Source organism: Schistocerca americana, chromosome 8 (genome assembly GCF_021461395.2).
Source record: "Schistocerca americana isolate TAMUIC-IGC-003095 chromosome 8, iqSchAmer2.1, whole genome shotgun sequence".
Classification (NCBI taxonomy): domain Eukaryota; kingdom Metazoa; phylum Arthropoda; class Insecta; order Orthoptera; family Acrididae; genus Schistocerca; species Schistocerca americana.
This window is the reverse complement of record NC_060126.1, coordinates 321,153,586-321,176,501: the sequence shown is the minus strand read 5'-3', so window position 1 is coordinate 321,176,501 and position 22,916 is coordinate 321,153,586. Positions and strand designations below refer to the sequence as shown.

General features: G+C 37.4%; 1 protein-coding gene across 1 annotated transcript in view; it reads left to right on the top strand.

The window, feature by feature from the left end:
• Positions 1-2,034: 2,034 nt before the first annotated feature.
• The window catches only part of LOC124545802 (class E vacuolar protein-sorting machinery protein hse1-like), a 68,067-nt gene continuing 47,185 nt past the window's right edge, over positions 2,035-22,916 (top strand). The window contains exon 1 of the mRNA XM_047124748.1: positions 2,035-2,773. Within this exon, the coding sequence (XP_046980704.1) occupies positions 2,035-2,773 (739 nt within the window). The remainder of the gene's footprint in view (positions 2,774-22,916) is intronic.

Below are 22,916 nucleotides of genomic sequence, written 5' to 3'. Positions count from 1 at the left end.
ACTTTGAACTGCAATGGCCCAGCACCCAGTGTGATAGTAGAAACTGAGAATGCTACCCCTGCTACAGTAAACTTTCAGGGCTTGAATGAAGAGTTTGAGACATCAGAATAGCACTAAGCCTCAGGAGAGCTATCCTCAGACTTGTCTTAGTCCAGAACCTGAGTGTTTCTACATCTTTGAGCATGGGATCAACAAGACCAGTTCACATGCTGATCACATGCCCTCAGAGCTTTCAAATAAATAGTGCCATTTAAAAGTCATTTTTTGTGTGAGTCATAAAGCATTCCACAGTTACTGTAAACTTTTTCTTGTAGATGAGCATAATTTATAACCTAAGATTTTAATAATTACTCTTTTCCTGACTTATTATTTTTGCAACCATGTCTTAGCTCCCAGTGAATGAGGTTTTTGTTACATTTTTTCTAACACCATGGCTGTTTGTTTACAAGTAGGTATATTACCTGTATTTGGTTTTTTTATTTCCAACTTAAAAAGTTGAAATTTCTCAATACATTTTATCAGTTATGTGCTGCTATCTGTATTCCCTTATTGGACTGTTTTATTTATTTAAATAATTTTTAATTTAGAAAATCCTGTTTTGTTGTTATTGCACTTCACACTACTTCAGACTACTACAGTGATGAGTCACAATCCAATATTGGCTTACCTATGAATATTAAGAAGTATGCAAAAAATTCATGCAGGAACATGGAATGTGCATAGGTTTACTTTCATTTGTTGTATCTTAAGGACATAAGAAGAATTTTATCTGTAGCTTTGACATTAAGTTATTTCATCTTGGTAAATATACTCAGCAATTATCATCCGATTGATCTAAAACAATTAGTCACAACTCATGTGGGTGAGCAGACACTAGATCCAGTTGTAAATAATCATATTTTTTTCATTGAAATGGTAAGTCCCACTTCAGGATCTGAATTAGTTATGTAGATTCTGCAATTGCAGATTTCATGGCCATGAAATACAAGTATTTTTGCTAAGCTTTCTGTATTTTCTTTGTGGAAAAAAACTAGATGTATCAAGTGTGGAAGTAAATATTTTCGTTGTTGATAAATATTTTATTTGGCTTCATATGTGAAATGGAAATTGTATGTGTTCCTCAGCTGCAGTTACCAAATCCTAAGTTTCCCCATTGCAGTTTATTATGTGTATTGATTGAAATTTTAATGTGTTTGGTGCACCAAATGTACTATTATTCCAGTGTTTTTTCTTTCAGAATGTCAGTCCGTAAGTTGCACCTGTTTAGAATTTACTTTTTGTATGTTATGTGTCTGTAATAACTTCTTACAGTGTTTATCAGGATTCCAGCTATTATTTTCAATTCACTGTCCAACTGTTACAGTGTACTGAGGGGTAACATTTGTCTCTGCCCTTGCATGCAAATAATAGACATGCATGCTTTTTTTCTCTTTATTTTTTGTCACCTTTGTGTTGCATTTTGCCTGAGAATGCAGCACAGTAGAAGCACTTTTAGTTTCTTATCATATCTGAGTGCAATTTTTTTCATGCCCAGAGCATAATGACAGACTTTCAAAGAATAAAGATCAATAATTAGAGAAAGAAAGAAATGTGTAGACTACTACACTTAACTGCCCTCTTCTCAGATGTGAATAACATGACTGTTCATTGTAAAAGGAAGTACAGTATCAGTATATGTAGAAAGTGCTAACACATATTGCCGAATTTGATAGCACTGGGTTAATCAATGCAATTTTGTAATGCTAATGTAGTTTTTTTAACTGTATAGCACAGTTACAGTTTATCAAGAGTGAAAAAGAGAGTATTAATGTCAAAGTAGAATGGATTTTTACCAAAGAATTAAGTATCATTATTTGAATCTTGTCTCAAACTGAAGATATCACATAGTGCAGCAGTAATAATTCAATATTTCCTTTTGATTATCACAGTCTTGTCTGTGGTAATATTCTTTGTTATGTGCAAAGTAATTGTAAAATAATTTTAAATTCATTACTAAGATGCTCTGAGAAATATCTTTTTTGGAAACTCGTTATTATGTCTCTGATATCCATCCTAATTGTGTTTTGCATGCCTTTTTTGCATGGACAGTTTTGTAATGTCACACCTCATCATCAGTCATATTTTCTCATTTGTTTATTTGCTGGAGCTAATTCATATCTCAACACCTGTCCTTACCCTCATTCACTGCCTGCCCCCTTCACATGCCTGTCCCAAACCTTTGCCACGGTCCTCATGTTATTTATAGGTTGTGGAGTAGCAGGCTTCCCTAGCGGCATTCAGCAGGCGAACAGCCTCCCTTCCTCCTACCCTCCATCAGGCTTCACTGCTACTGCTGGGGGGTACCGCTACGCCGTCCCGCCCGGTGAGCACGGAAATCCAGCTCCAGTGCCAGCAGGCTTTGTAGATAGCTGCAGCTCTACTGGCTACCGCATGCAGTCGCAGATGTTGCCCCCTACTGCTGGCTCGGGCCAGCTATGGAAGGCTCCTTCGATGTCGGATCTGGCGGCGTTCAGTAGAAGTGGTGCTAATTGTCGTGGTCCCCTTCCTCCCTCATCCCTGCCTCTCCCTCTGACGGCTGCAGCCGACGCTCCGGGATCGGGCACACACGCACAAGCTGGGTCCGGTCCATCTTTGGGCCATCACACATCACACCCCTCGCCTCAGCAGCAACAACCTGGGACAGCCACCTCCTCAGAAATTGACCGCATCATGGCCAAGATTGAACAGGATAATCGGATTCTTGCTGAACTAGACAAGACACGATCCACCATAGGTGAGTATGAATTTGTTTTTCCCATAAAAAGCAGTGGCTGGAATGGTACATTCAGTGTGCTGCTGTATGGTTTTCCTGGAGATGTGCACTGGAAGGCCATAAAGACAGTTTTCTAAGTTTGCTTTTTACAATGGCTGTGAAGATGAGAGCACTGTCTTCCAGGTTGTCACTGCAGTAACACAGGCCTCACCTAAGTAAACTTGTTAGATGTAAAGCCTTTAAAACACTGACAGTGCTGAAGCTGTTTGCATGCTGATCATTTGATAATTTGTGTGTATATTACCTCCAAATATTCCAATATTGTGGAAGTAAACCCACATCGCATGCTGTTGTATCTTTCTGTAAGTAGCTGCAAGAAACTGTACTGCAATGTACCACAAGGCTTCACTTCATTATATTTGCTTTGTTTCACTTCCTCCTACAATTTCTATGCCCGAAAAAAGATGAATAGTAGTCATAAAAATTACTAGGGATGGAATAGTGTGAAAGTATGTATTAATGGCCAACTACGTTATTGATAAGTTTCAATTTTATTGATCTGGACATTTTCTACTTGTAACTTATTTTTATTTATTGTTTTTGTGGTCATAGAAGTTGAACATTTACTTTTCAATTAAAAGTTAGTGTCGTTGATCAGGAATAAAATGTTTTTTTTAACAACTGTAGAATTTATTTCTGTAACACAAAATACACATGTCATAAGGAAAGACTTTCCTTGCTACAGTATGATTGAATACTAAATTAAACAGAAAAATAAGAGAATAAGATCGTTAAAAAAGAAGATCTTCAGAGATAGTGTCTAAACTTGCAGGGACCATATACTGCATATTGAATAGCTGTTAGAAGATAATGCTAACATATTCTGTGATACCTTTATAAAAAATTGTAGCAAAAGAAGCTTAAAATTATGGAGAAAAGTTACTCTTGTGTGTGATTAGTGAGTGGATAAACAAGAACAAAATGACAATGAAAATGGAAAAAAATTAAAAACGGTTATGGAAGTTTTAATGTTAAAATAAACCTGATAGCACCTTACCACAATTTTTAATTTTGATTTGTATGATTATTTGATCTCTCTTATAGAAAATCTGTTATGCTTCCCATGTTAGCTATTCTAAAAAGATGATATGGGTAAATATTACCCATTGGAGTGTAATTTCCAATTGTTTAATTCAGTATGATATTGATTTAGCATTTAAGTTGCAGATTATGAGTAATGATCATTTTATTGCTTTCATATTGTAATATGCTTGTGTGCAAGCTTTAGTATATGTCTTCTTTGGCTTATTGTTGAATCTTGTTGATTGCAAAGCTTCAAATTAATCAATAAACAATAACGTAATTACATTTTATGACACAGTCTGCAAGCAGTGAAATAACACAAGAACCGTTTGTCATTACAGCTTTGCTGTATGAACACCCTCACTTTGAAATATATGGTTAAGTTCTCTCTTGTGGCTTTTCTATAATTGAAATGCACATGTGTTTTTCCTCAGTACATCAGTCACATAGGTTTCCACATTTGTCAATTATGTTGGTATGTGAAACAAGAAAAAACAATTATTTCCAAGCAAGTCCGAAGTTTGATCACTTCTTTGTAATATTCTTTAAAATTTAGTACAGAATGCCCCATCATTTTTCTCTTTGCAATGTTGCCATCTCCTTCCTACAGATTTCTGTAAACATGCAAATTTGCTTAGCTGCACTCTGAATGCTGTAAAAAGAACCGTGTGTAATGCTGTTTTGTCAAAAAAAAAAAAAAAAAAAAAAAAAATTAATATTATTATTGTAGAATATTGGATTTTAAGTGTTATTTTATTAGTTTTCCCAAGAAGCAAGAAATAACAATTTGAATAAAACAGACTGAGCATATTAATCTTTTGATTAGCACTTATCCTTATTTGAGTAGAACAAACAGGGAGATGTAAGAAAAAACACCTAAGTTAGTAGTTGGTAGTCTTAAAAGAACTTTTCAACAACTTCCTATTTCTCTGCCATATGTAGTAATGTATCACTAGCTACCAAGTGGTAAAGATTACAACAATTGTCAATTGGAACTAACCCAGACTTTGGGTTACACTACAGATCAGTCTGTCATCACAGTTAGAGTATTAGTTGGGTGGGGGGTCTGGGGGCACATTATCACACTCTAATTAAATGTTTATATACTGTATACTCTTTCCATCTTATAATCAGCTTCTAAATAACACCAAAAGACAACTCCAAGATAAGATCTATAGGTAGCATTATTACCCGACACATCACATTACCCGCCATTTTATACAACTGTAGTATCAGGATGGATTGAGGAGCATAAGTCAGCATCTAGGACTGATCCTGTTCACTCTAGCATATGGAATGAAAAGGGGAGTTGCCAAAAAATGGAGATTTTTTTCTCCTTCTGTTCTACAGAGTACAATTGGTCTGTCATCTGCTATGACTGCATATGGCACCACACATTGTGGTGGAGAGCATTTTGCTCTGAATGGGAGGAGCAGGAGGATTCATCTGTAAGGTAGGAGGGCTGATGGACAAGACAGCAATCAACTGCTTTGGCCACTCTCTCACTGGCTGTCCTGCATAATCCACATAACTGATCTTTGCTCTCCCTTTGCTTGGCTTTGAATCTTCTGAAAGCACTACTTGCTCAGCCACTCTGTGGTTACTGTCCCTAACTCAGCTGAGCTGTGTGTGGGATTCAACCCCAGTGCTGTGGAGCTCCTTATGTAACCTAAAAAAAAGTAGTAATAATAATAATAATAATAATAATAATAATAATAATAATAATGCTTTCCTTTAGCCTTAACACCACTTTGGGCTGTACAATCTCCACCACCCTTCTGAAAGACCTGGTTATGTGTCATTAATAAACTTTGATAATCAAGAAATGTATAACTGTTGAAGAGGCTTCACGAAAGTTAGTTAACATTTAATGTTTTAAGGAAAGGGGACTTATCCTAATAGAGAGTGTAAATCAAATGTTAAAAACATGCTAGGGGCAGGAGGTACAATGTTTCAGTATTGCAATAAATCATGTTCACAAGTATTAGTTCTTGAAGCGGCTTGTTTACAATTTTACTTCTAAATGTGCGATGTTGTCAGAGTTGCTGCAGTAGCCAGTTGTCAGCCAGGTGTGGCTGTGAGCATGGTAGAGGCAATTAGCTGGTCTGTAGCTAAGCCAGTGCATGGTTACATGGACATTGTGATAAGGTCTCTGTGTCAAGGCTGGTATGGCACTCATGGACGGGAGTCACATCAGTGTGGATTCAAATAGCTTTTTTTTGGGGGGGGGGGGGGGGGGGCAGGAGAGTAATAATGACTATCATTAGAAATACATCAATTTCCTATTAAAGGCATGATTGCAAAAGACATGAATTACAGAAACTTTACATAACTCATAACAGTTAGTAAACACATGATATTTAAAGTTAACAGATTCAAGTTTTCTCTTTATAAATCTGGTCTGATTAGACCTGCAGCAGAACTGGACAAATTACTAGAAATAGATTTCATATCTTAACCTAAAGGAAGGTCATGTGTATTAACGGCAGCCCTTTTGCTGTTTTGACATCACGGAGTCACATGCTTGTACAATCTGGTACTGTTTAAAACATCATGCATACTGGCGGCAGAACTTTTCAACTCTTATTTTTACCCATATTCTTATGGAGATGGACTAAAAAGCAGTTAATGAGTAACCTGTATGTGATGGTACAGTTTGATGACTTATAGTGACACATTCATAGTTCTGCTCTCTCCAGGCTGGCAGCAGTAAACTTAACCTTGACAAATTTCTTATTGTTTTAGTTGTTTTTCATAAGTAGGCACAGGGGTGATTAAAGCATTAATGTGACGAAGAACTCAAGGGTTCATATGAATTATTTCACTTCTGTATCAAGTAACCTGAATAAATGTGTAATCTGTGGTTATAAGCATTGAGCTTGGCTGTTTTATATCATACATAAATATCCTTAAAAGCTTTCTCATGCCACTATAAATCACTTGCTGAATACGTTTGTAGTTGACTCTATCAGGTAGAGCTACAGTGTACGTAAAGTTTTCAAACAAAGTGTAAAATAGTGGTGTTATGATGTACAGATGTTTCACTCAAGTGTATAGGTCTTGGCTCATTCAGAAAATCAAGATACAATGAAGTATTCATAAACTCATATGTGATGCAGGTTATGTGTAATTACAGTATAACAGTGTTATTTCCTTGCTCAGGTAGCTTCAACCTCTTTTTTTTATGTAGCAATTAACTGAGAATGAACATTAGACTAAAATGTAGCACAATATCAAATATGCAATTCAATGTGGGTTCCTCCTGTAGGATGGATGACTCAATAAAATTAAGCAGTTATTCTCCAAAAGTGTTCAAGTTGTAGCACAAGAGGTAGTTTCTGATAGATCCTCTAATGGAGTGTAATTTGTAGTCTTTGAATTATTTAATGTTAAGATGTGAGTTGTGAGTATGTATTCCTGACTGATGTTTATTGATAAGCATTTGAGAGACCTTTTATGACATCTTACATCTGTTTCTAGAGGTCTTTTGTCTGACACAAATACAAACACATATTGTCATAAACATGAAAAGCGCAAGCAAATTCATACTCTGTACAGGGGGCAGCAGTACATTTCCTTGGAAATGGTCTTCATCCTTCCAGTATGTTGCATAAATAAAACTTCCATCAAACTTCATTCAGCAATAACATTGATGTTATTGGCATCAGCCGATCCTTCTTTTTCTTTGGCTTTATTGTTGTGGCATTTTTGCATGATGTAGTTGTTTTGGAAGGAGAGGCAGGCAGAGCTAATCGAGACGATGCAGTTCATCCTTGATATGGCTTTAGCCAGTCAGAATGTGTTATGATAGTATGATTGGATAACCTTATTCCACATTTACAGAGAAGTTACCTGTGAGAGTGGGTAAGGGCCCTCATAAGGAGGAGTGAACTTGGCTCACCCTTTCTTCATCACAGGACTCTGAAGCAATACCAAATCACCAGGCTTGTATTCAGGAAGCATAGTGCCTTTGTTTGCTATGTTCCAATTGTTTTTATGTGGCTTTATAATTACTATACTTAAACTTATGTTGTTTGAGACGGCAGGCTACGTTTTTCACTTTGCCTACATTGATGCCAGACCCATTTTGTCAATTCAAGAGATGAATTCATGGGTCTCCCATAAATGGTTTCATATGGGGAGTATCCTGTTGCCTGATGGACATGGCTCTTTGTACACAGAAGTGACGAATGCTACATATCTGTCCCAATCTAATTGTGTTTTCGGTGCATAATATGATAACATTCACACAGTAGTGTTGTGCACTTGCTCCAAGGACCCATTGGCTTTAGGGCAAAGGGGTGTAGTTCACCATTCTTTGATTCATAACATTTTGCAAACTTGTGCAAACAGTGCCAACATGAAACTTGATCCTTGGTCAGTGAGTATTGCATTAGGACTTTTTAATGGCAGTACCAAGTGATTGAAAAAGGTGCAAGCAACAGTTTCAGTGGTCATATCTGCAAGTGGTATCAAAATTAAGTATCAGAAAAAGTGATCAGTAATTGACAGTATATATTTATTATTCTTGGTGCTTTGTGGAAATGGACCACAGATATCCAAGGCCACAATTTGAAATGGTTTGGATGCTACTGTTAATGTTAGTTCCTGATGGAGGCGTGCTCTTTGTGCACAAGGTAGACAATTTTTATGTACTTCGAAACGTTTATTTGTCGACCTCTCTGCCAGTAATTTGAGGCTACTCTTGCATTTTTAGTTTGTAGCCCATTATGACAGGTCTGTAAAATGTTATGACACTGTGCTATTATTCATTGTTTTCATTCTTTTGGTAATACTTCTCTGTTACCCAATGGGATTTTGCAGTGCACTATACTGTCTTCTATGACAAAATCAGAGAGTGATGCATCCTGATGGCATTCAATATCTCTCTTGTAATTCTTTCAGTTCTTCTAGGGAGACATCAGCTGTTTGCATAAGTCTTACTTTTTCTGCTAAGCGCATCAGTATTTCCATACAAACTAGTGTGGCTTAGTCTGTAACCACAGTGAAATGGCATCCATAAAAGCAGCATATAAAGTAATTTATGCAAAAGATGAGAACTAATAATTCTTTCTCAGTAGTGCTGTAGTTAATTTCTTCAGAATTTATTTGCCTGGAGGTATAACCTATTGGTCTTTCCTCACCATCAGTTTGCTGGCTCAAAACGGCCCCAACCAAGTAATCCAATGCATCCGTTGAAAGTCTGGGTGTACTGATAGAGGTGAACTAGTCAAATTGTTTTTAATTTTTTTACTCACTGTCTCACTCTCCTCTGTCCATTCAAACACTGTAACTTTCTTGAATAGACTTGTCAGTGGTTTTGCTGTTATAGCATAATCTTATTCAAATTGATAAAAATAATTGGCTAAGCTAAGAAAAGATTGTAATTCTTTAATTTTTATGACACTGTGAAATTATCCACTGCCTCAGTTAGCCTCGGATCTGCTTAACTCCTTCTGAACTAAAGACATCTCCCAGGTACTGAACCTATGACTATGGAAAAGAACAATTTTCTAACTTTAAACTTAAATTTGCATTTTGGTGTTAAGAATACATTTCTTAATATCTTGGCTAGGTAAATCTTTGAAAAGTGGCAGGCACATTTGTTAGACCAAAAAACATGTCTAAGAATACATGCAGTCCAGATAGAACCAAAAAAATAGTTTTCAGTCAGAATCTTATGATACGATATCCAAAATGAATGTCAAGGGTGGTAAAGTATTTCCAGTTTCCTAATCTGTCTAAGGTCTCATCGATACATGAAGTGGATAGGTATCAGGTGTGGTAACCTTGTTTACTGCCCTCATGTCGACACACAGATGATAGGTTCTTTCCCCATTGATTGATTCTTTGTGCACAGCAACAAGAGGACTTGAGCACGGACTTGCAGAGGATTGAATTATCTCCACAGCCAATGCTGTTGAACAATATGTATCTTTAACAACAGACTGCAGATGGTATGGTATTCAATATCCTTTCTGTGCAATTGGTCTTGCATCTCCCATGGGATTTTTGCGCTGTATGAGGGCAGTAGCTGGCAAATACTGCCTTTCCTCAAACAACCATGTATATTCCTCTAAAACTGGGTGCAAAATGTGTTCCTTTGATTCAGGCAAGTGTGTGAACTTCTTCATTAACTGATCTTTCTTTTTAATCTGTTTTGGCTTTGCTACTTCAGTTTCTATAACCTCCCCATCACTGGCCAAGATTGTATCATGTGGTATTTTGTATCCCATTGACCAAAATTGTCTACACATCTAGCTACTTGAAACTTGTTCCCTTTAATATTGGGTTCACTCAAATCTCTTTTAACATGTACCTGCAACCTGTTGAGAAAATCATTCTGGGTGAGCAGATCGAACAGAAAGTCTGATCTCTGTGCTTCCCAGTCTTTGATATCGATCCAGAGAACTCTTCCCATTCCACTGCTGAATTTTACAGCTGTGGTAGTTTTCAGTGCCCATATATGCGGCTCGGTTGGGGCTTGCGAGGTGGTCCCCCATTCACAAGTTCCTCACGATTGTGACACACCCTCACTGCTCAAACAATGTATGGAATCACTGAATTGAATATGTGTGTTTTAGAATCTGTCATCGCCTGATAATGTGTTTGGAAATCATTCCCTAAGATAACATCAAAGCCCCATCTGTGTTTCTTTACTACTTCCATATAAAAGATATACTTTTTTCCTTCAGTATGCAAGTCTATTGCACAGCTGCCTACAGGAATGATTATCTCGTCCCCCAAGTCCACTTATATTGTAATGTGGCAGTCTTAGCACGTGCCTGTCATTATGAGAAAAAGAAAGAAAAAAAACTAAACTGAGCTCTGGTAGTCACAAGAATTTTGACAGGCCTCCCTCTGAACAGCTTGCCCTCTAAAACTAAATTTGCCACCTAAGTGGGCTCTCCCCTCTTTATAGGGTACATATATTTCATTTGGGCTGAGGGTTGGTAGCAGAACCTGCTCCATACTCATTTCCCTGTGTATTAGTACTCTTGTTTGACTGTTAATTTTTTTGTTACCTGCTGGCACATTTCTCTTGGGGAAATTTGACCACTTTGTGGGCAAGGATCCTGTTTGTGTCTGGCAGTATGGCATTTCCTACAACAGGGATCCCAGCAGTAATGAGCTGTATGGTTGGGCTTCCTGCATCTTTGATAGTTCATGTTAGTAATGAACACGTGTTGCACTTAGCTGGTGTGAGGCAGGTCGAATACAAATCTTCCCGCTTCCTGATGTAATAGACCAAGTCTGACTGCTTCATGCAAGGAAGTGTGGGAGGCTACCTTTACATTACTCCCTATTTGTGGATTGGTTCCACATATGAGTACATTGATTGCCCTCACTTCAGCTTCTTCAGTTAACACTTCATTATGTGTATTATCTCCTCCTAGGGTGCATGAGCCACAAGATGCTGCCCTAATTCTGCTGGCAAATGCTTAAAAACCCTTCCTGCTTTTCTGTCTAAGGGTGGAAAACCATCGTGGCAACAGCTAATCCAGCGTTTGTTGGAGTAGCTCCCTGCTAACCCCATTGCCAAGAATTCAAAACTGTGTGTTTTCGAAATGCGTCTACTGACTCAAAATAACATCATGCATCATCTGAAAGCTTCAGTTTGGTGACATTTAACAAAAAATGGTCTGGCCATGTTCAGGTACGTCCCATGTCTCTGACATTTGGAAAAATTGTTGTTACATTTTCATCTGGCTTTCCAGAAAAAGAAGGTACAAAAGCTGGAAATGTACAGGCTATATTTGGTACTAGTTTTCCAGTTTCAACCTTTGGGGCTCTTGAAGGGCCCGGAGTTGCTGCTCTGGATACACCTTCATGAGTTATCACATTAAGCCATTCCTTTAACTCTATTTTTTCAAATGCCAGTGTGCTTATCTGCTGTAGCAGTAAAGTAATGCAATCAGGCTCATCCGTGGCCAGTTGAGTTCTTTCCACTGGTTGACAAGGACATAAATCAGCTATGGTTACAAAACTGGGTCTGATTCCAAGCAGATGTACACAAAAAGAGTTCTTGCTCTATTCTAGATAATGAAAAGATCCCTCAGCAGAAGATTGCCGAAGTTGTTAAGTAGCAGAATGCAATGCTGCAACACTTGCATCATGCAGAGGTGGTAGTGGCATTAGAGGTGGTGGAGGCATTGGCATCAGTGAAGGTGGCATTGGTCTCAGCAGCAGCAGCAGCAGCAGCATAAACCCAAAACTCCTGGATGCCACATTGTAGATGGCTGTTGAGCTTCCACTGAAAGAATTACAAACTATATCCTGACTTACAACTACATTTTATTTGAAGGGAAGGTATACAAACAAATCTGTGGTGGAGTCATGGGTGTCAGCATGGTGCCCTCCTGTTGCAATCTGTTTATGAGCCATCTAGAAGGAAACCTCTGTAACCTCCCAAAACTCTCAGTCCCTAGTCTGGTTCCAGTTCATTATTGATATCTTCATGGCCTGGATTCAGGGCTAAGACACTCTACCTGCAGTCCTTCACAACTTCAACACCTTCTCTCCCACTTGCTTCACCTGATTCTCCTCCCCCAATGCACCACCTTCCCAGGCATTGAACTCAACTTCTGTGATTGCTCCATCCACACCTTTGTCCACATTAAACACACTAACTACATATAGTAACTTCCTTTTCATAGCTCTCATCCTTAACATATCAAAAAATTCCCCCCCCATACATCCTTCTCACCTACTGATGACATATCTGCAGTGATTTCTTTCTCTCTTTCCCAGTATGCTGAAGATCTCACAGACTGGCAACATATCCAAAACATAGTTTACAAACAGATTTCCCATCCCATATGCTCACCAGACACTCCCAATCATCCTACAACTCCCCCAGAATCAGCTACAAAGAAATGCCCTGCCACCCAATATCACCAAGGACTGGAACAATTGAATATTATATTTTGCCAGGGATTTGATTATTGAGCCATGCAATGAGGGACATCCTACTCAAGATCCTTCCCACCCCTCCTGAAGTTCCATCACCCATGAAACCTACACAATATCCTAGTACATTCCTATGTGACTCGCATTCCCAACCCTTGACGCACATATCATATCCCTGTGGCAGACGAATATGCAAGACCTGACCAGTCCAGATACCCGGCATGTCCTACTCCAGACCTGAGTCTTGCCACAGGTGTATCCTACTCTGGGCCACCTGTGAAAGGAGCCATTTTGCATACCAACTCTGCTGCAAACACTTAACAGCTTCTTTTGTAGGTATGACTTCCAGCCAGCTGTCCACCAGCATGAATGGTTCTCGCCAAACTGTTGACAAGAACAATGTTGACTATCCAGAGGCACAACAAGCAGATGACCACAATGTGCTCAATTTCAATTGCTGATTCACATCCTGGACCATCTGAATCCTTCCATCCACCAGCAGCTTCTCTGGACTTCACATATGAGAGTTATCCTTACAAACGTCCTCTGCTCCCGTAATCATCCTTGACTCAATCTCTGGGAAACCAGTGTCCCCATACCCTCCACCCAACAGTTTCCCCTTCTTCTGTCCTGTCACCTCCTCCTCCTCCTCCCATGTCACCTTCAGTGTGCTGCTCCCCACTAAATCTGACAAATGTGCGTCACGTGCCTAACCGATATATGTGCCACTCCCTCTCGCATTCCTGGCTGGCAAACCATGTGCCTCCCTCCAAGCCACTAACCACCCACGCTGAATCCTTCTCTCTGCCTCCCACTTCGCTCTCCCTCTACTCACCCCATCTGATGGAAAGCTAGCAATTTTTCTTTCTTTTTTGTGTGTGGCTATCGACAACTCAACACTTCAGCTTTTTTGATGAGTGGCTTTCCTTAATAGATAAGCATTTGCATTCTACCACAACTTCCCTACAAAGTGTTTTCTATAGATATATATCCAAACACTTAACTCCAGCGGATGTTGATTCAGTTTTGGTAATAAATCTCTCCCATTGTTCTTCACTGCTTACTGTGAAGGTTTCCATAAAGCTGTGGCTTTTTTTCAGTATTATTGTTCAGTGTCAGAAGTACTTGTCTTGTTTTCATTTTATAACATTTCTAGTTGTGTAGACCAGTTATTTCCTAAAAAAGTTGAGATAGTGACCTACAACTGAACACTGTCTCATTTTCCATTGAATAGCTTCTTAATTGGATTTCAGTTTTGCTTCTGTAGAAGATTCTCTACAGAGAAAACCATACAAAATCTCGAAAACGAATTTATGGTAGAGCTAAAATAACTGTGCCAAGACCTTTGATTGTATGGACCACAAATTTCAGTTTCTGAAACTAATCAGTTGTGGCCTTAATAGCATCATTATTGCTTAAATAAGATTTCATCTCCATAACTTAAAGCAGAGAAATAATTTATATTCTATTTTGCCAACCACAGGTCATACAAATGGTATCATAACAGTTTTTAAATTTTAGGAAGCACTTACTAGATAATCTGTTTCAAAAGAAAAAAAACAAGAATAATAAAATATTAAGAAACTAAATTACTAACTCAAAGCAAATTCTGTAAAAAGCAACACACAGAGGAAGATGTTACACAGTGAATATATTCAAATCTGTGGAGCTGTGTGTAGACAATAGTTTTTTGTGATGATTTTCTAAGAAGGCCAAACTGGTTAGGAGACAATTTATGACTCGAATCTGGAAAAATTCAGTAGAGAAATTTGTTTATAGTACGATTACTGTGTTCCCATTAGGCAATGTTCCTAGCCCATCTGTAAAGCAGAGCGTCACATTGATTGAATGTGCCACAGGAATAATGCTTAACTGGGAATATGTGAAATAAAATATTCTAACATTCTGACAACTTGAAGTGTGAGTGTGTATCTGGGTTGTATCGGCTTATTCCCCCAAACCACCTTGCACTTCTTTACAAGGAGACTTACTTAGAATTTGCAACCACTCTTCTTTACTGAATAGCAGGCTGCTGGAAACCCTCCTGACTTCTTCTCTGTCGAATAACACTAGGTACAGGAATTTTAGACTCTTTCTACTTATGTGAATAAGTAGACATACAAACTTTACTTTTCGTCAACTAATGATGTATATGACCTCCATACACAGTAAAAATCTCACTTTCCACATGAATATGTAACTTCCTACAGGTCTCTCATACAGTCAGACATTAGAAACAAATTGATTTACAGTTAAAGGAAATTTGGCTTGAATACCATGACCTCTCTAAGAATGAATCATAAAACGAGTCTTGCCTCTAACAAGGTTGCGTCAAGAGTCTACAAGAGTACTTTATCAACTGTTCTTATCTTAATTACAATAGTCAATGACACAATAAGCACACACACTCACTAAAACATCTATGGATTGCCTGACAGGTATTTGTCAGTGCCGTCCAACTGCCATGTCTACTTTCTTCCCGCAACTGATTTTAAACCTGCACACACAAACATGTGACACGCAGTAGGTAGGATTCTACCATCTCACACTCATATCCAGAATATTGTGTGTTTGAGACGGTAGAAGGCTGAGTGGTTCTAGAATCTACACAGAAATTCTCGAATCACTGCAATATTGAGTCCCACATTTCAATACTATACACATTACCTTAACATAATTAAATAACTAATATTTGCTACTGCCACTAGCATACCAAGCAAGGGCTCAAGTTAAATGTGACAGACATAGCCCTTATGATCCAAGAACAGATGTATAATGACACTCAACAAATAGTTCGTCCTAATTCCACAGTCTCAAATTATGCAGTATTAAGTATATGAAAATGATCTGATGGTACCAGATAAAGACATTATTGGCCCTACAAAAAAATCATACACAAAATGAAACCCTATGTGTAAAATTCTCTATGGTTCAACTGAATAATGAAAATGATCAAATGGTACCAAATAGTCATCAGTGATCATACACAAATATCGTACACAAAATGAAGCCCTATGTGTAAAGTTCTCTGGGTTCGACTGAATAACATACTAAAAGAGAGCCAGGCCTTTGAAAGAATTAATTGTGACTCTCAGTTCAACAGTTCTTGTACACAAAAATATCTCTCATTATAATGAGTTGAAGAATACGTGATGCATACCCTCCCATACAGAATTACCCTTCGTCTTAGTGCATCTAACATAAGTAATGATTCATTCAGCAAAAGCAATCAGAATGAGTATTGTGTAAGGCAGATAATTGTACACTTTGAAGAAAACTCTTCAGTTTTTGTGGAATTCTTGCACTTGTTGCCCAGTAAATTAACACCTTAGTATTTTTTGTGCAATAATAAAAGCATTCTGTTTCAGTTGAATCACAATTCACAGAAGCTCACATCTGGCATAAAGAAATAATAAACCATAAATACCTGTATATTCACGGCAAAATTTAAAATGTACAAAATACACTCCTAAAAATTATCGGACTCCTAAAAATTATCTGATTAAAGAATTCAAGAATTCAGTGGAGATTCTCAATAGTTGTGTGACAAGTTGCAGTGTTCATTGTGAACAGCCCTTTATTGTTATGGCATGTAGGAAACTATTGTTGTATGATAAGTATTAATGCTACCAGACCAACATTTGGCTGTTATACATAACTTGGGAAGCATTAGTTGTTTTCAAAGTAGCAACATTTCTGTTATATTTGCTATTTAGACACTAATAGTTTGTTGCAGTTGAATTATGGTTAATTATTAATGTGTTTTGTAATTAATGTTGTTAGTGTGTTTTTTCGCATGTTACACATTCTTGAGAACTCTTCTTCTTGATTGATTGATTTTAACAGGAGAGCTAAAACAGCTTAGGTCTAACCCGCCACTACCCACACTGAAACTAGGTCTGTTGCGTGGTATCACTCCCTGTATATCTAGTAAAGCCAACCAGTGCCCTCAAATAGTGCAAGGAGTCCCTCTACCAGTTTTTTGTTTGACACAATCTCTTCAGGTCTAGTTGTCCCATAGATTCTGTGTCTTTTACTCTCCAATACCATGCATTCAAATATTAGATGTGATGCAGTTTCTTCACCCTCATCACAGATCCTACATTTAGGGTCCTCTTCCATTATACCCATTGTGTGTAGGTGTTCTTTGATTTTCCTGTGGCCGGTCATCAGTCCAGTCATGTGTTTGATCTCTTTCCTGTTCAATCCCAGGATTACAGAGCTTCTTTTAAAACATGGCTTGGGCATCATTACCTTACCATGTTTTTGCTTATGGACCTTGGTCGAGTATCCTACGTGCTGTTTCCTATGCCAGTTCCATAGTTGTAATTTGATCATAGCCTTGGTGATTGTCAAGACAGTTTCTGGTCCAATAAATGGAGTTGTTGCTCCCATCCTAGCCAATTTATCGGCTTGTTCATTGCCACAGATCCCTGAGTGGCCAGGGACCCACACTAGGCACACCCTATTGCTTCCCCCTAGCTCCACCAGATCCCTGTGGCAATCTGCAACAATCTTAGATCTTGTTGCAGGAGCTGCCAATGATTTCAGGGCTGCCAGACTGTCTGAATAGATGTAGATGCTACGGTCATTGTAGCACCTACTCATATTCTCCTCCACACATGCCCTGACTCTTCTTCTTAGTAGGATCTACTGAACAAGATGAATAGGCACATATGTAATCATGTCTTACACAGAGATCTGACCAGTGTAGCATGGTGTAGAGAGTAGGAGTGGTGTAAGTATGGACACCAATATTTCGTAAATTGGGTTGGTGGCATAGTACCACTTTGAGATAGATAAGAATAATGGAGCATTTTGTTGCATGGAGAAAACTTGACACAGCTGTGGTTGATAAAGTATTCAGCAGTTTCAGCTCTTTCATTCACACATTTTGTTTCATATATCCCAAATTAAAGTGAATCTTAGATATGTGGAAACGAGCTATACGTTAATAGGCAGAAGCAGCCAATGCAAGATACTCCTGTAAAGTATTTTAACAAATAATTCTAATCTACTCATATAGCTAATTATGGGAATTACTCCTAGATTACTACTCCTTTCTTTATCTTAGACAGGCACATAGATTCTGTATGACATCATCAACTTTTGTAGTACTGTGGTTGTGAATTACTCAACTTGTCCTAAATATACTCTTATAAGTAAACCTAAACTCAAATGTGAGTAGTAAGTAGGTGTATTGGCACATGAGAGTATTATCCAGTTACCAACTTAATATAATATTCTTACTGTGTGCTTTCTAGAATAAGAACTTTTTTGAGCTTAGCTGCATTGTTCCAGAAGATTATAATAGTATTGAATATAAGTTTCATGTCTGCTACAATTTCCTCTGCAGATCAACACTGAAAGCAATTTCTCAGTGCAAAGCAAGGAGAACTGAGCTTTTTGGTTAACTTATCCATATGTTTCAGTTTGTTATCCATTTGGATTTATATTTATTGTGCACCCATTGATCTCTATTTATGGTAACTGTTAGTCATTTTTATTTGTTTGTAATTCTCTAACATGAGTTTTTGTAGAGCCTTTGGTAAATCATTAATGTGGACCAAGAACAGGAGGGGGCCAAGTACTTTACTTTGTGATGCACCATAGTTAACATTTTCCCATTCAGAATTTACTTTTGTTTCCATTGTTTCATTTCTTAGTTTGAAAGTATTTTCAAAAATGTAATAAGCAATCTTCCCAAAAACTTTTGAGAACATAAGAAGATGGGAGATGAAACTATGATTAGTGGTCAGTTGCTTGCCTCTGGGACACACAATCATACTCTTTTATGTCTCACTTCCTGAACACTCTCCCTCCAGTGACATTTATTTATCTGTCAAGAATACGAACTTCAGTGTTTGCTGAAATGCCATGGTGATAATCATATAGTTTAATTAAGTCATTTATTTTTCCATGTGATCTGCAGATCTGTGCACAACATTTTAAAGAGTATTTTTTTTTCTTTTTTCCCCCCAAAATTTATTTGCTACTAATTTGTTCTTTGTTATACTAATTACTGATTGAAAGAGAGAGAATTTTTTGTGCACTTTACAAAATAATAATGAATTTAATGTCTCCAAAATAATAAGTACAACATAATTAATAACTGAAAGAACTTGCTAGATTTATTTTTTGATAATATTATAATAATCTAGGAACTGTTACATGGTGATAATTGGAAGACAATCATTTTAAAGATACCATTTTGTGATGATTCTTCTTTTGTTACTGGGAGTCTATACAAAGATATTAATAATATCAATATAATAGAAGAAAACATTCCACGTGGGAAAAATTATATATAAAAACAAAGATGAGATGACTTACCGAACGAAAGCGCTGGCAGGTCACTAGACACACAAACAAACACAAACATACACACAAAATTCAAGCTTTCGCAACAAACTGTTGCCTCATCAGGAAAGAGGGAAGGAGAGGGGAAGACGAAAGGAAGTGGGTTTTAAGGGAGAGGGTAAGGAGTCATTCCAATCCCGGGAGCGGAAAGACTGCTTGTGTCTGTAAGTGTGGATGGATATGTGCGTGTGTGCGAGTGTATACCTGTCCTTTTTCCCCCCTAAGGTAAGTCTTTCCGCTCCCGGGATTGAAATGACTCCTTACCCTCTCCCTTAAAACCCACTTCCTTTCGTCTTCCCCTCTCCTTCCCTCTTTCCTGATGAGGCAACAGTTTGTTGCGAAAGCTTGAATTTTGTGTGTATGTTTGTGTTTGTTTGTGTGTCTATCGACCTGCCAGCGCTTTCGTTCGGTAAGTCACCTCATCTTTGTTTTTATATACAAAGATATTAATACATTTTCATACTTGAGTGGTTTTAACACTTTATTTTTTTTTATTTTTTTTTATTTTTTTTTTTTAAGATAGACCCAATAATCATCACAGCTAATGAGATATTGAAATGATAAAAACCTTTAGAATCTGTTTTATTTATCATTGTTAGCCCTTTAACAATTTACTCTTGATGTACTTGATATCTCTCTCCTTGTTGATTCAATTCAATACCCTGATATATTTTAGTATATCTGCCTCTTTAATTGTTAAAACTGCTGTTAATATTCATGTATTTTCTTGTTTCATTCTTGAAAAATTAGTTTAATTGTTTCAGATTTCTTTGTTCTAATTATAAAAAATATAGCAACTTAAAATTCAAATATTAGATATCATCCTTTTCAGACTTGTCAGAAAAACTGACAGCACAGGGAAAAGCTAATGCATGTGTGTTCTTTCAGTCTTCTTGTCTTTAAATTTTGTATATGTTTAAGTATCTTTACAAGCTAGTTATCAAAAAATTGTGTGTTTGTATTTATCACGGAAGTACAAAAATCCAAGTGTAAACTGCAAAATAGAAGAATAGTGCAGTATAAAATATTCTTTGTGACAGTTACCCGAACCTCATAAATTTTCTATATGTGGTGTACTGATATATATTAATTCACAGATGTTCATAGCAAAAACACATGTGCAGTCAGGGACAGAATTAGTAAAACCACTCATTTTTTCATTACGCTTATCTGCATAGCTTCACTGTTTGTTTCACACCATAACAGGCACGGAGAGATTCGTGCTACCAACATGCTGTCAACTTGTGTGTCTTTAGTGTCTCTTATAAAACCAACTTGATCAAAGTTAGAAGTCAACAAAAACGAATTAAAAAAAAAAAAAAAACAAAGAAAAAAGAAAAAAAAACTGGTTTAACAGAAAGGTCAGCTTACTTCTCACATAAATAGCAGGAGGAAAACAGTCATCTATGAGCATATTGTTCATGATATGAACAGCTTTGTGTGACTTGATGTGGATCTCATACAGAAATTTTCAAATTGCATTGAAATTTTATTTTTACCACTGCTTTTCAGGCAGGTTTGTGGTTGCAGTTCTCAATTTTCATGCTGTTCTGCAAAGGAAACTTATCCATCAAATCCTACTAGCTACAGAAGAGCCTGTTATTTCTTATATGTTGCACCAGCATGCTTACTGGTCCAATATTAACCACAGTAGAAGTAGAATTAGTGGTTTATTGTCTCATTACATACAATTTCAAGCCATTGACTTAAAAGTACAGGAGACTCGTCAACACACAAAAACTGGTTTACAATTTTCCTTATAATACCAGTAATATAATATACAGTACTGAATAATTGCATAATTAAGCAGTTAATAATTTTTCTTCAAAAGTGACAAACTTTTAAGATTAGCAGTCCTAAGTATTTGCTCTCTCCTGCTCAAATTTTCATGTTGTCATTTATGAATTTTTCTACTGAATAGTAACATTTCTGCACTAGTTTCTCATATAAGGAATTTTTCACTGTTTCTGAATTTATGCTGAGCAATTCTCTTCCTTTCACTTTGTTATAAATTTTCATACTCATATTATGTGGAGTTTGAGCATAAAGTTTTAAACGGTGGGTGGACAGCATAAAATTATTTTGGTTTCTGGTGTTGTAATCATGTTGAAAATGATTTGCTACAAATAAAACAGGGTTACTGTGTACAAAGATAATCAACTCATATATGTTTAGTGAGGGAACACTTAGTATACTCGGATTTTTTAGGAGTGGGCGACATGATTTTCTTTGCCCTACATTGTGCTTATTTCTAATGATGGCTTTCTGAAGTTTTAGTATTCAACAGATATGGTTTGAGGTACCCCAAAATACAATTCCATACCTTGTTACTGACTCAAAGTAGCTGTGATATACTACATTTCTTATGTCCATACTGGTAGCATTGTACAATATTTTCATTGCATATGCTAGGCTATTTAATTTATTTGCAAGGTACTGTATGTGTGACCCCCATGATGGATTTTTATCTAGTTGCATTCCTAGGAATTTCACTCACAAGGGGAGGCCGCCAATTGTGAAATTCAGATTCGATTCATACTGCGCATAATAAAAGCTCATGGCCAGAGGTGTAATGTCGCAAAGCACCAAGATGCACTTCTCAGCCGTTGTCGAGAAAATCGACAGTTAAATGAAACCGTTGCGGTGAAATACTCTCTACGGTTAATAGTTTTCTAAAGCGTCGTGGCGCAGCGGTAAGCGCTCGGGTTCGTAATCCGAAGGTCGCCGGATCGAATCCTGTGGCATGCAACTTTTTTTATTATTAGTTTTTTGTAATTCATATATATATATATATATATATATATATATATATATATAAACAAAGATGATGTGACTTACCAAATGAAAGTGCTGGCAGGTCGACAGACACACAAACAAACACAAACATACACACAAAATTCAAGCTTTCGCAACAAACTGTTGCCTCATCAGGAAAGAGGGAAGGAGAGGGAAAGACGAAAGGATGTGGGTTTTAAGGGAGAGGGTAAGGAGTCATTCCAATTCCGGGAGCGGAAAGACTTACCTTAGAGGGGAAAAAGGACGGGTATACACTCGCGCACACACACACATATCCATCCACACATATACAGACACAATATGTCTGCTTGTGTCTTGGAATGACTCCTTACCCTCTCCCTTAAAACCCACATCCTTTCGTCTTTCCCTCTCCTTCCCTCTTTCCTGATGAGGCAACAGTTTGTTGCGAAAGCTTGAATTTTGTGTGTATGTTTGTGTTTGTTTGTGTGTCTGTCGACCTGCCAGCACTTTCATTTGGTAAGTCACATCATCTTTGTTTAGATATATATTTCCTGCGTGGAATGTTTCCCTCTATTATAACTATATATATATATATATATATATATATATAGACACACACACACACACACACACACACACACTGTAATTCAAATATATATTTAAATTACAAAAAACTAATAATAAAAAAAGTTGCATGCCGCGAATTAATGAATTGCTTATGCATGTTGGTGAAGGCGGATCGCTCTCCAATTGTACCGCCTCCATTTTTCCGTTTGTTTAACAGGGTGTACCAAAGCTCTCACGCCCGCACTGATTTTCGACGATGTTATAAGTTGCGCTCGGGACCGCATCTACCTTCTTTCGAAGTTAGCAGGCAACTACGCTGTTATGTGGTGGCTCGTTTCGGCCCATTCAACATCTGTCCATCAAGTGTAACGAGCGAGTAACGGAGTTTATATTTCATACCTGCCACAGCAAATTTGTGTTCGTGGGGTCTCTATTCTAATTCGAACATTTGACTTACGCTATACGTATTCGTTTCGGAATATTGTTT